We start from the raw sequence: 14,292 nt of genomic DNA, 5'->3' as shown, positions 1-14,292 counted from the left end.
AGTGGGTGTCGGCCTTCCTGGTGTACGCCAGCGTGCTGTGCGAGCGCCACCCCCACAAGTGCGGGGCCATGTTCAAGTACCTGGACATGATCCGCAAGTTCCACGCCACCTATGGTGGCACCTCCTGGCTGCGCTACGACGAGGACTTCCGGCGCCGGGCCGCCCAGGACCCCGGCCTGGCCTGGGGCGAAGTGGACCTGCAGCTCTGGATGAAGTGGATGTCCCCGCTGAAGCCGCCCAGAAGTCGGCAGCTGCCTACTGAGGGCAACGAGCAGGCGCCGCCCCCATCACCACCACTGCCGCCGCTGCCGCTGCCACCCCCCAGACCGGATGAGAAGAGTCAGGTGTGCGGCGGGGCTTTGGCCGGGGGCGCGGGCTCCCGCACCGACTGCAGCTCCGAGCAGGAGGGCACCAGGTGCCAGGGGTGTCCCGGCGCGCTCGGAGAGGACAGGGAAGGGCTCGGCGACAGGACACGGGAAGGAGGCGAGCAGCGGGGCTCGGAGAGCCACTCGAGTTGAGACAGGGCCTCGCTTAGAGTAGAGGCATGGAGGTAGGCGCAGAGTGTCTGGCTCCGGGGGTTGAAACATGCGAGGTAGCATCTGTTGGCTAGGCCCTGTTGCCACACAAGCTGGCAACAGGTGACCGCTGGTGGCTGCACCATGGTGTGGGTGGTGACCGCATGTTCAGGGTGGTAGAATAGAGTGTTATTGCAGGATTGGTTGCCTTACCCGTCTTATTTCACCAATATGTAACTGCTCCTAGAAATGGGCTATCGATACCGCAGTCATGTTAAAAAAGGCCCAAGGAGCTCTGTGTTTCGAAAGAACTGGCTGCTGCCCGAAGGTTTGGGATTCGGAGGGAGGGAGGGAGGGATTTTGGGGGGGGGGGCGAGAAGGCCTGCAGAGAAATCTCGTTTCCTTGTTGGGTTAAAGGAAGGAAAATCTTCCCAACTATAGAGCTGCCTATGTGTAAAACCAACCGGCGGAGATTCCTGTGGTTTTTGCAAGAGTATATGGCAGCGTGGGGGAAAAGGAAGATGAGAGGCAAAGACTTAACGTTTCTAGGCCCACTGGGGAGGAACTTCAGATTCTAGTTCAACTCAGGAAGTGACGTCCATGTGACAAAAGAACGTGTTTTCATGGAGGATTTGCCTTTCTTACAGCCATCACCAATAGCTGAACTGGTGCAACCGTGAACACGCACAGGTATAGTGACTCACTCCATTGGTGGGGCTTACCCTATTGCAAACAGCAGTGAGCTCCACCGTGCAACAGCTGACTTTCCTGTATATGGCTGGGGATGCGCCAGTCCAGTTACGCAGATAGCAGTGATGGGGCATATCCCCAGTGTAGACGAGGCCGAAAGCTGAATGGCTTATTGTCAGATGTACGATGCTGGGAAATTTTTTATTACTGTGCTGAATATATCTTTTTGTTTTGTTTTGTTTTAATTCTTTTGAACCCAAAGGAAGGTGCCTTTGCATCCTTTTTCGGTTTGTTTATTTTTTAGGGGTTTTTTTGCTTTTCTGTTCCTGTATGTATTGTATTTCATAGCGACTGTTGGTCCAAAAGTGTGGTAAATATGTTGGATGGTACTAGCCTAATCTGGAAGCAGATAACTTTTCAAGGGGATTTGCAAACATGTAATCAATCACACTTAGTCTCAAATTTTGCCTTGTATCGAAACTGGTTTGTCTTAGCCAACTTCCAAAATAGTGGAAATGCCACCATAAAATAAGTACTGTAATAGCTCCCACTACAGCTATTGTGGCATTAGTACACTCTAATGATGGTATCCTGTTCTTATGCAATTTGTTCTGACAGCTCTATTTAGACTTCTCCGTTCTGAACTGAAGCAGATCAGTTTTTACTTCATTGGAGGTCTTACCACGTGAGCGTTCTAAATATAATATGTCAGATATATATATTTTTTAATTTATCAGAGGTTTGAATTCCAGCTTGTATCCGAATCAAGAGTCTGGTTACAGTTACAAGTTATTCTATCTGTTAGTACTTTGTGCTGGACAGATATCCTATTAAGAATTTTGTTCCTGTTGAAATTGGTGGTAAAAATTCCTGTTGTGGTTTTTTGGGGGGGGTTGCAGGCGTAGGATTTGGCTCAAATTTGGAAAGTTTTTCCCCAGACCTGAAAAATGCGATAAGAATTTACCAGGTTTTTTTAGAAAAGTGTTAAATGTATTCTAGCCTTTAAATAGGTTTAGCTATGTAGTTTTTTTTGGTATTGTAGATTAAGGGCCCCACCTAAATATAAAGTTTGTACTAGCAGTACCACTTTAACTAATCTGTAAAGTGGTATAGCTGCCCCTCATGTGGATGCAGTTACATCCCAATAAAAATGCTTATGTTGTCATACCAGTACAAGCACTTACAGGAATAAACTATAACTATTTCAGTTAAGTTATACCCCTAATTGAAATAATAATACAAGTGTAGTTTCTAAGCATAGGCTGCATCATTTAAGATGAAGTGTGGGACTTTCCTGACAGGGCAAGGGTATCAGTGGAGGTCCAAACGTACAATGGAGTTGCTGTCCTTAGAATGAGAAAAGGAAATAGGTTTTTTCCCCCCTACTCTCTCTTAATTTGCTATTTGTGGTTTTGTTATGATATGTTAAGACAGAGTCAAAGAAATAAAAATTGTGCCTGTTTTGGTGAGAGGACCAGAGAACTACAGTGGCCTAAACCTGAATCTATACATTTCCCACTCGAATTATTGACAAAAGTAGGGATGCTGTCTTTCACAAAGATTTCTCCCAGATTGCTTGTTGAATCAAATGTGTGCTTTTTTTGTTTTGTTTAATATATTTTTACAAAATCAAAGAACACTTTCACACAGCCCAATGCAACTGTGGACAGGTGAACAGTTAAGGAAGTTTTAAAATTCTTGTGCTTTACAGCTGTTCCATTGTAACTTCTGTCTGTCCACTCTTAAATGGAAGCTGAACTGTTCATAACATTAAGCCCTATTTTATTCAGCCATAATGTTGCTGTGGTCTGATTCCACTATACCTGGGTAAGAGTGGACAGACAAAACAGTTTCAGAAATTCAACTGATGCAAGCTCTCAAGCAGTGAGTCCCTCTCCTTTCTTAAACCGGTTGAATGTTATAGCTGTTTACAGCTTAAACCGGTGGTTCTTAACTGGAGTACCATGAGAACTGCCCCCTGCTCCTCCCTTCTGGGGTGCTGCAGCATTGGTGGCTGGGTAAAACTGCCCCACATGCTTCTGCATTAGGGCTCTTTGATAAAACTGAAGCAAGTAGGATTGCTGCTTTGGGCTGCAGTTGTTCCCAGTCTAGCCCCTTCGCCCCTGCCCACTTTCTGGAAATAGTTTCACCTATTTTGCATGCCTCCGTGTCTGGGGGATGTTGTGCAAAGTTGGATTGGGAAGGGTTGAGCATGAGCCAGCTTTCCTCCCCACTTTAGGCTGATCAGAGAACCCTAATGCAGAAGTAGTGTGTGCACGTGTCACAGCCCTTTCCAGCTTGGCTGTGCAAGTAGGCACATGCGGAAGTTTTATTTGAAGGCAGCAGTACACAGTTGAGAAGCACTGAGATAAACTGAGCATAGTGGTTTTTAGCTGGGGGTACTGCCACATTCAAAAAAAGTTGTGCAGGGGTGGTGCGACTCTCGGAAAAGGTTGAGAGCAACTGGCCTAAATGATCCTTCCTCTCTCAATTGAAGACTTTGAAGACTGATTAGATTAGATTTCAATGCCTTGTAAAATCTGTAGTTCTGCAAGCCTACAGAGAATCACCGGTATTAACTAAATGAAAAGTTGGTATTTCTAATGTAAGAATAAGCATAAATATAAACAAACAAAAACCTGAAGTTTTTTTTACTTCATAAATTAGTAATATGGAAATATCATTTTTATTCTTTAAGAGACGAGACAGAGAGCCTAAGTTAGTAGGCATGAGTACAGCCAACTGAGATAAATTATAGCAAACTGAAGTCTGGGTTAATATTAGCCAAAACAAATTTCAGACCCATGCAACCACAAAGCTGGTTGAAGGGCAGTTAGATTAAGTGTATGAGTTAATATATTATAACTGACTAACTTTGGATTTTAAATATTTGCAGATTTGTTAAAAACAGAATTTCTTATTGGTGCCAACAGCCTGAATCCATTGGTGTTTAAGAGGAGCTCTGGTATTCTAGTGCATTCTTTTACCTCTGCTTCTGTTGCATTGCAAGCTGTGCTAGAGAAGACATAGGAAATTCGTTTTACCCAATCAGCAATTGTAACAATGGACTACAAACCTACAGAGCAAGCCAGTTTGTTGGAAAACAGGAGTTCCTGCAGCGCAGCACTTGACACAGACTATCCAGAGGGCAGAGATTCAAGAGGGTGAATAAATCTGAAACAATCTCCAGAAGGGGAATCCTAACCTAAAATTCTAATTTGAAAATATTAGCCATTTAAAAAGCAGATTGCCCTTTCTCATTTGAGCAGTGTATCACAACTGGACACTTCAAAACGTGTGTACTGTACTACTAAAAAAATCTAATACTTGTCTTTGTTAGAGTTGTTAATTTTTACCATTTCTGAAAAATATCTGCAGCAAATGTGTATGAACTTGAAATTATCTTACATTCAGTATATCTCAGGTGGTTGAAATAATTGCTTTATAAGGCTCACCTAATACTGCCTCTTAATTTTTTTTTCTCTGAACTCCCTTCCCCATCTTTAATTTACACTGGCACCATTGAAAACAGGCATAACAGTCATACGTATCTAGGTCCTTACCCATACTAAGAGTTGACCTAAATTATTCTTCCATTTACATCCCAGTAGCATACTAGCATCCAGTACATACATCTGAGTGGTGTATCTGGCATCCTAAGTCTCAGGTATGATTGTTTATAGTCTGGTGCCAATGAGAATCAGATTAGATGGTCTATGGTGTAACGATACTCCATTTTCTTCAGTGGCTTATTTTCCATTTCTCTCCCCACACATCCTAGAGAATATGATTGAAGTAATACTATGCTACAATAACACACTATGGTAAGGTCATGCCTTTCATTGTATCAGGAAAATCTGCCGCTATCTGTTCTATTTTCCCCCTTCTTAATAGTCTCAGTTACATGAATTAACATGAAACGTTTGTAAATTCATGTTAAAGTGTTTGAGATCTCATCTAAATAAATTTTTATATATAAAATTTGCTCTAATTTATTGACTCTTCTTTCGCTTTTCCTTGCTGATTTGGAATGTCGCTTTCCCTGATTGATCATTGTGCCTTTTGGCTTCTTAAAATTGTACAGGTCTGGAAGAATCATCTTAAGCATGGAAGGGCTGCAGCAAAAACTCTGCTGAAACTCTCTCCAGAAAACGCAGGCGTTTGTTACTTTGAAATTTGGCTTTGTGTATTTTGCATAAGGGCTTGCCAAGTGCAGTTACTGTTCTGGGAGCAGGTTCTCTGCTTGTGTAAATTGTGATGACTTCCCTGATCTCTGCCATCTTGCTGTCCCAGAATGTGGTAGGTGGCAATTCATACGTGGTGGGTTACAGAGCTGCTTAGGTAAATCATGCCACACTTGAAACGGAAGCTTTAAAGGCCCTAAACTGAGACTCTGGAAGTACTTTATAATTCATTGGACTACTAATACTGTAGCATGCAATGAATAAGTTAACTTCTGGGCAGAGCTATCTAGGCAAGCAGAATGGAGATACTGAAGAAGCACTTTAATCTGAAAGCAGATACTGAGGTGACAATTTAATTTGTGCTGAGTGAGCATACTTTACATTCTAGGTGAGTTAGCTTGGAAAAAAAACTGATTGTCTGTCTTTGGTGTAGCAGTTACTGCTAGGCGTACAATGGAAATATTCCATTTTTAAATTTTTTTAAAATTCTGAATGTTCCCTCAAACTCCAGCACTTGTTTTGATTTTAAAAAATCATCACTTCTATCTCCTTTTAGTGCAGTTTCACACACTCAAGACGAACAAAGTTCACTACATTGGGTATGTTCACTTCATTTTTCCTTTACAGTGTTTTCTGTGAAATCTGAAAGAATTTCCAATTGGGAATACTTTAAACAAGTTTTGGACATGAGTTTGAACTGGCATGATCCAACATACTTGGGAAATTTGGCGTGTTCTGGAGTGATAGGACTGCAAAGCAGTCAAGCAGGCTGAATGGCTGTGTATTTCTTGGGACAGTTCCAGGTAGGTCTATGAAAGATAGGAACTTTGTTTTCACAGATGTGCTTTTCAGATATCCTTTACATCTGCTGTTGCAAAGGGCAAAATAAAGTAACTGAAAATGGTAAAATTTCCAGATGTATTGTGACTGACAGCTAAACTAAAAGTGAAGTTTCATCAAAGGCATATTGAAGTTAGTAGGATTTTTTTGGTTCTACTCGGCAAACAGGACTAGCAATTTCCACCCAAATAGTTTGGAACAATCTTAACTTTAAACATTTGGAAACTGAATGTTTATATTCTCCAGACCTTGCTAATCGGATGGCTTGTCTCCTCTTCTGTTATCCAAGCACAGGACTCCAGGAAAATGATAACCTTTGAGCTCTTGTGTCAGGGGTGGATGGGAGCCTGCTTGATTGGGACATGACTTGCAGTGCTTTCTTTATTTCTTTTTTGTTGTCTTTTTTTCTTCCCCACTCTATTTTAGTCTATTGTTATTTGTTGTTTTGGGGGTCTTTTTGTTGTTTTCTCCCCTCTTTTCCCCTTTCCCCTAACTATCACTTCACGAATCTGATAAGCATGGCAGTTGGATCAGCTTGGCTTCTTTTCTTGGGATTCTGGAAGTTTATTTATCTAAGCTTTGCTATTACTGCAACTGGTATGAAAACATATGTGACCAATACTGGTATCTTTGATGCTCTTCATTCTTATAAAACAAGACTTTGTACGATCTTGTGGGATGCATTTTCATTTGCTATTTGTTTAGCAAATTAAAATTACTTTGTCAACAAATGAAATAGCACCTTACATTATTCAGGGGTGTAGGTTGTAGCCATGTTAGTCTAAGCACATAGGCAGACAATGTTCTTTGGGTAAATCTGATATCTTTTATCAGACCAACTCAAATAGTTGGAATTTTTTTTCTCTTAGCAAGCTTTCGGGCACAAACACCCTTCTTCACCAGGCTGAGGAAGCACCTACAGATGGTCTGTGCTCTTGCATGGAGTGGTAAGCAGCCAGAGACCAGTAAGTATGCAAGAAAGCCAGTCAGTTAAAATGTAAATTGAGGTGGTTAGTAGGTGAGAGACAGGTGGAGAAGATGGAATAAATGTAGCTGTAGTCAAAGTATCGTGTACAAAAAATCATGGACTAAATATAGATATTGGATTTATGACACGTTATGACCTGCCTGACATCTGACTCCCCAGGTAAAGGCTCCACTTTTTACCATCTAGTCTCATTCCCTTACCTACCCCTGCTGCCCCCCCCCCCTTCCCCATTTCTCCCCTACTGACCACCTCAATTTACATTTTAACTGGCTTGTTTTCTTGCACACCTACCGGTCTCTGGCTGCTTTACCACTGCTTTGATGGTTTACATATATATGTGTGTGTATTTCTGATGTCAAGTTTAATTGGTGGATATCTCATTTGATTAAATACTGCTGTAATAACTTGTAAGCATGCAGCAAGTGGAGACTTGCTCTTAGGGTGAAACAGGTAAAAAAACAGCAAGAAGGAGGAAAATAGCAAAGACATTAAGTGAATGATGTGTAAAGGGGATATTTCAAGATGCTAGTAGCTTGATTTGTATGGTATGTAATGTTACTATGAGATTTGGACCAAATGAATTCTGTGATAAGTATCTTGAGGGTTCTTTGCATAAATAAATGTTGCACAAGCAGTTGAATTTGCATTAGGAAAGGGCAAAGGACAAAAATGGTGAGTAAGCTATTTCCTTTGAAGACAGAAGAACAAATTAATCATAGAATATACTAGGTCACTGTTCCACTTTACATCCTAGAAGTCCTGCTATGAATGCCCATTTCAAAAACTGACACACACTGATCTTCAGATCAATTGAGAAGGGGAAAGTGTTTACCAAAGCTTTTTTGAAAGTAAAGTAAATGTCCCTGAAAGGACTGTTGAAAGATGGTCTCAAGACAAGGATGTTTGAAGGTGACTGTTCTAAATGTTTCATGTTGTTTTTTGGAAGATCCTTCAAAATGACTAGGGTGGGGAGTTTGGAATTTGTCTCTTGTAGCAGACTGTTTGTTTAGAGAGACATAGTTAGCCATATTTATCTAAAGTCAAGTAGAAGGCAGGATAATTTGTTCCTTCTAGAGTAACCGAAGTCAGCATCAGTATCAATACCTACATCTATATCTAGCACAAGCTTTTAAGAGTTGTGAACTTAAAAAATCAAAAACCAACAATCTACTTCAGTTAGTCTATAAGGTGCAAATCTGTCCTGCCTTGAGTTTGTTTAGAACAGGTTCAGCCAATCTGCAGCACATGCTGGCCCAGGGATCCTCTGTGTGACTGGCTGGGAGCAGACTGGGAAGGGGACAAGCAGCACATCAGCAGATTCAGGAGGGAGCAGAAAGCAGAGTAGCCAATTGAAAAGTGGATTGAAACAGCACTAGGAGAGTAGGGCTAACTTGTGGCATGCCTGTCAAAAAGGGTTGGCCCCCACATCTCATTATAAACTTTTAAAATGGTGATTCAGGCTAGGTTAGAAACTGGAAATACCTGAAGTCTTTGGACAGAGCGTTCACTTTTGTTAGCAACTTCACATATGGCAATTGCATGGGAATGAAGTCTGAAAGTGCTGTCTCTGGGACTGGTACACCACACTTGCCTAAGCTGGTGATATATCTGAAAACTTTGTACAAGAAAATGTTAATTAAATTCTTTTTGTAATAAAATGGGACTTGACTGCTTGACTTATCAACATGATGTGGCTTCTTCAATGCCTTCAGGTACTAGGGGAAAAGCCTGTAATACCATCTTGATAAGTCCAAGGGGGAAAAGCTGTTTTGCAGCTGTTCATTTTAATGCCAGCCACCTTTTGAGGATTGTGTGGAATATTTTAAAGAAGAGTAGGAGCAAAACTGTAGTTCATTGATTAAGGATGTGAATCAGATTTGATGAAGGATGTGGTCTCACAGGAGCCATCAAAAATATACACAGCTATTTCAGCACAGAAGCATTTAGTCCAAAAATCTCAGCTCTTACTGTTTATGAAGAAACAAATCAGAGCACATAAAAGGGCAAATTATTTTTCTAGCTGTGAAAGCTGGATGGACTTATACAGTTGAACAGCTGAACATGTTTTAGCCACAAAGCACTTGCTGAAAACTGTAGGAAAATCAAAATGTACATGCATAGAGCTGCTTACTTCTGGGTTAACCTGCCACCACTTTTTCAGTATGTGCTAAGTGTTTCCCAGTCGGACCAAACTTCTTGCCTTGTATTAATGCATATTTTGGACGCTATCCTTACGTTTGAAGACAATTCAATAGTAAAAGTCAAATTAAGTGGCTTCATTGTGCAATTTCCAATACCAAGTGCTTACATATTGCCAAAATTTTATGGGGACTCAAAACCAGTTTTTGAAAGCATTTTTTTTTTTTTTTTTTTTATTGCTTTAGGCAGCCTATTAGTGCCTGTTAGTATTGCAGATGTGTTAATCTTTTATAAAGATGTCTTGTGAGTTAACAGACACGGAATCAAGGACAACCATCTCTATGTACAACATGTTTGAAAATCAAGGAAAACTAATTGCAAGTACAAATCCCTACTTTTATATTTAACAACTAAATCTTTCTGTAGCTAAACAGTTTAATTGTACATGTATACCACTGATTGTGTTAACAGCTTTATTACTTAAAAGCTCCTTCATATGTTGAAATGTAAGGAAAATTTGGTTCCGCCTTCCCCCATCGTCCTCCCCCATCAGCTTTGCTGTGTGTACTAAAACATACAGAGCCAAAATTACAGCTTTATTTATAGCTGCCTCGAACTAATAGGGAGAAGGGAATGGGGTATAGTAGCTAATATAACCCAGGACTCTGCTGCTCTTGGCTAATCTTGGACCAGAGGGGAAACAGTGCTACTCCTCTCCAGCTTCACCTAGCATCCTATTCTCCTACAACCTGTCTTGTGTCTGCTTCCCTCCTCTTCTAGCAGAGTTGTATAGGTTATAACCTGTAACCCTGCCCTGTTACTATAGAATCAGAGTAAGAATAAAGAAATAGGGACTGTGTCTTTAAGGTGAGGTGCAAAGAGGCCAGGAGGGGTTGGCCTTGGGGATATAAACCCAGCAGCAAAGGCAGAGAGGATCAGCCTGACCCTGACAGATCTGGAAGCAGGAGCTCTATGCTGGGTACTGATGGAAGCAATACTGGGAACTGAAGGCTAAATGGGCCCAGAAGGGCTGTGGCAGTGAGAGCCACAGCAGTTTGTGGTTGAAGCCAAAGAGAAACCAGGCAAAAGTCACCTTGGCTAGTTGAGTGCAGGGTGGCTGGAGTGATAGGTGGCAAGAATGTTGAAGAGTAGGTGAGAAACACATAACGTCAGAACCAGGCTGAGCATTCATCCCAGCCTGACCCAAGCTGTCTTGTTCTGGCCTACTAAAGGAACCAGCTGGGGAGAATTAACTCCACTGGACTGCTGAGTGGGGCCAGAGAGCCCATAGGACCATAGGGGACAGGTTCAAGGCAACCCAGAGCTGTGCAGAGAGAGAGGCCTTTAAGGCTTCTCCACAACAGGACTGAGGGCCTATTCCCTATTTCCAATATAATCAAGTCATAGCAGGCGAGAGGGGTAGGCACCTCAGAATGAGGGGAGAGCCAACAAGAGATGTTCATATGGAGGGTCCCAGTTATATACATATCTAGGCACTGTTGTTAAATACTGGGACATAAAGTAACTGATGATCTAATGGCAATATTAATATAACTATTGTATAGATCTTATATCTTCCATTCCTGTACTTCCGGTCACAGGCCTAGTTCAATTTATTCTTTATCATAGATTGCATGTCACAAACCATATTGGATGTTCAGGACAGAGCAGTTAACATTGCTTCTGGGATTGTGCATTTTCTGACCTTTTGTGCAATGTTTTAAAAACTATGCAACCATAATATTCTGCTAGTTTATTTTTCATTTAAAATATGCACACTTTCTTTGTAGCATCATTTTTGGGTACCTTTTCACGGTACCCAAATTGATGCTACAAGGACTCAAGGTAGCTCTGGCTAGCAGACTACCTGGGGAGGGGCAGGGAAAGGACAAAGAATACCCTATATTCTATGTGCATAATTTATTTTTCTTTTGCCATTCAAGCCTTATTCTTAAGACATTAATTTTCTGAAGCAATCTTCTGCTGAAAAAGTATTGAAACATGTCTCATTGCTGCTGTTCCTCCAAAAGAGCAAAGTTTTTTATGTATGGCTTTACAGAAGTGTGATCTTTCACCCACACCAATAAATAGTATCATAACATGTATCACCTGTCATTTCTGATCGTTTTGCTAAGAACATTTTTAAAAGCAATTGATGGAAGCATTCGCATGTTTTAGAGTTAAAAATAGGGTTGTTAGGCAGTAAGAGATCCACTTCCGGTAATAAAAATATGTAAACAGTTGGATGATGGCACTGTGTTGTACCTATCCTCCTAACCCTGACTGGGCTATTTTTAGTCTCCTTACTACCCCAGCCCTCTGGACAGGGCAACCCTAACTACAGATCCAGTAACTCCCAGCCCTGCACTCCTTTCCCTCACCCCCCTACCCCTTTGTGCCACTGTCAATTCTGTCACTTACAGCAGCTAACACTACTCTGTTAGCTGCATCAAAGTGCATACACACCTTGCTGATTATTTCAGTGTTGTGTATGCTTATGGCTTGCAGTTATATCTGCTACGGCAATAGTACACAATGAGAATGAATCCTAGTGTCCCCCATGCCACTTCTTGATACAGTACACAGTGGGTACATCTACTCGTGCAATTAGTTTGAAGCAATAAATTCTGGAGCAGTTTGAGCCAGAGTAAGCTACTCCTGGGTGCAGCATCTACACATGCATGCGGGACAGCAACAATTTGAGTACAAGGGTGCTGAAAGTGTGCGGAGCATTGTAGCTAGGTGGCAGGCAGGAGGCAGACTCCCTGCTGGCTGGGCTGGCCGGGAGAATTGTACATGTATGGTCAGCATCTACACATTCATTTAATCGCAGTTAGTTTCCTCAGCACAAGATAATATGGTCCTTGGCTACTATCTTACGATGGAGTTAATTAGTTTACTGTGGTTTAATAGCATTACACCTGTAGATGGTGATGCTTTACTCTACAGCTAATTAGTCCAGTCTGCAGTTAAGTGCGTATAGGACTTAACTATAAATAGATGCGGCCAGTGACATTTTTTTGCAGTATGGGTTGCTGATTAAGAAATTATGAATACTTCAGGATCAATGTCCCACAGTTCCTTTTTTTCCTTCCTTCTCTAGTGTTTGTTTGGGGGGCGGTATTCATCCTATGACTCTTTTGTGGTGTTAATCACTGATTTATTTTGACTTCCATAATTCCTTACAATTTTGGATTCTGCATAGATCATCAAAGAGCCAGTGCTAATGTTCCAATTAGGACAGGCAGTTCATTTGTATTCGTAGACTTCAAATGATGATGAAGACGGTTGTAAAAGTCACAATCTGTGGCAGCATTCAATAGCCAGCTGCACCGCAGGAAAGGGTAGGCATGGCCCTCCTAAGGAGTGAGTGGTGAGAGAGATCTGCCTTGAGATGCTGGAATGATCAGCCAGCCACGTCTATGAAATTTTCCAATGAGGAAGGCCACCTTTCTGGAGTTGTGGTAAGCTCTCCTCTGTGTCAGTGCAGAGATGCCAAAAAGAGAACTTCTGTGACAGTGGAAAAGCAGGTGGCAATTTCATTCTCACTTTGCAACCCTGAATAGATCTTGGTAGTTGGACAATCTGTTGAAGGTTGGAAAAGCTATAGTAGAGGCAGTGTAGGTGTGAAGACCTCCTACTTTGCCGGATTGTGACTCCTGGCAACATTTTAAGGTTTTAAAGCAACTCAAAAACTTCTTAAACTGCAGTACGACGATATATGGGATGCCTCTGAGTATATACACAGGAAAGGGGTACTTTCCCATGGTTAAATGTAGCCCAGTGGGTCACTAGAGTCACTTCATACTAATATTAATATTGGCTCAGTGAGGAAATTGCATGATACTTGAATCTATGGGAGCATGGGACTTTTCCAAAAGATATAAGATGGAGCCTTTTTTCCTCTACTTTTCACGTTCACACGGGTGCTGTTGAAATGCCAATAATGATTCTGGTGGGTCCAACTTGATTTTTCTTTCCTGAGCTCCTGAAGCCATAAGCTGGTCATCTAGGGGGAAAAAAACCCCAAACACACAACCTTTAAACAAGTATGCAATGATGGAAAAACAATCTTCTAGTTGATTAGTCAATTGAAAGATTGCTGACAATGCAATCTTTCAATCTTTCACCCCACCCCTTTTTTTAAACTCTGTCCAGACATAAGTGCAATTAGTGGACACCATTGCTGACCTATCTAGATAACGGAGTCCTTAAAACATTGTCTTTAAATGTACTGCTTTATTTAAAAAAGAAAAGAAAAAGTATTGTCTGAGCTTATTGAATGCTGAACTAGAATGACACACAGACTGCTGTTACAAATACTTTGTGGGGGGAGAGTGGGTGGTGATTTGGTATGTACCATTTCACAATGCATGTATTTTGTATATTAAGAATTTTTTTTTGCATATAGATGAAAAGGCAAATAAAATTGAAGCATTCAGTGCAAACAAGGTAAAGAGCAATATGCTTTTCTAGTGTGCTGAAACATTAGAAGTTATTGAAAACCTGTTAGAGTACTAAAAAAAATATTGTTAAAAACACTTGAAAACATGTTGTCTGTACTGAAAACATAGACAATATTTTGTTGTGGTATTAAAAAACAATGTATATTTCAAGCGTTTTGAAAACATTGCTACACCATTAAAGCATGTACTGCTTGTAGAGCCTGTAATACTCCAATCTTATGTATATACATATAGTCATTGTTTTTCACTAATAGGGTTGTAGTGAGCTATAGTACTCGCCATGCCTTGTGTGTTGCATAAGGAAGAGTGCAAGTTCTGCACACGTGGAAGCTGCCAAAGAGGCCTTTGGGCATTTTGAGTAGTCTTCAACAACTGTGTTTGCTGCCTAAAATTCTGCATAATGTTTTGGTCCTCTTCTGCCTGAGCTATCTCTATCAGGCAGTCCCCTCCAAGCCCTGCTCTCCTGGAGT

The 14,292-nt window shown here is 41.2% G+C and overlaps 1 protein-coding gene across 3 annotated transcripts; it reads left to right on the top strand.

Annotated features, from left to right (window-relative positions):
• Positions 1-6: 6 nt before the first annotated feature.
• Positions 7-5,183, top strand: LOC112550075 (leiomodin-2-like). Of its 3 annotated transcripts, none has more exons than XM_025202544.1 (3): positions 7-344; positions 1,163-1,205; positions 4,102-5,183. In XM_025202544.1, exons 1-2 carry the CDS (start codon positions 69-71, stop codon positions 1,193-1,195), a joined length of 309 nt encoding a protein of 102 aa, XP_025058329.1. In that variant the 5' UTR covers positions 7-68; the 3' UTR covers positions 1,196-1,205; positions 4,102-5,183. The 3 variants fall into 3 exon arrangements, 1 of the variants encoding a protein (XP_025058329.1); XR_003093739.1 differs by having other exon boundaries at positions 202-550; XR_003093740.1 differs by lacking the exon at positions 1,163-1,205 and having other exon boundaries at positions 202-550.
• Positions 5,184-14,292: the final 9,109 nt, after the last annotated feature.

Source organism: Alligator sinensis, unplaced genomic scaffold, assembly GCF_000455745.1.
Source record: "Alligator sinensis unplaced genomic scaffold, ASM45574v1 scaffold312_1, whole genome shotgun sequence".
NCBI lineage: Eukaryota > Metazoa > Chordata > Crocodylia > Alligatoridae > Alligator > Alligator sinensis.
The sequence above is the reverse complement of the archived record's forward strand: the minus strand, read 5'-3'. Positions and strand labels throughout refer to the sequence as shown.

Bases quoted from the DNA above. Each gene is read 5' to 3' on its own strand.
- LOC112550075 (XM_025202544.1), top strand. From the start codon at position 69: ATGTTCAAGTACCTGGACATGATCCGCAAGTTCCACGCCACCTATGGT. The intron at 345-1,162 runs GTGTGCGGCGGG...CCTTTCTTACAG, and splicing joins GACCGGATGAGAAGAGTCAG to CCATCACCAATAGCTGAACT.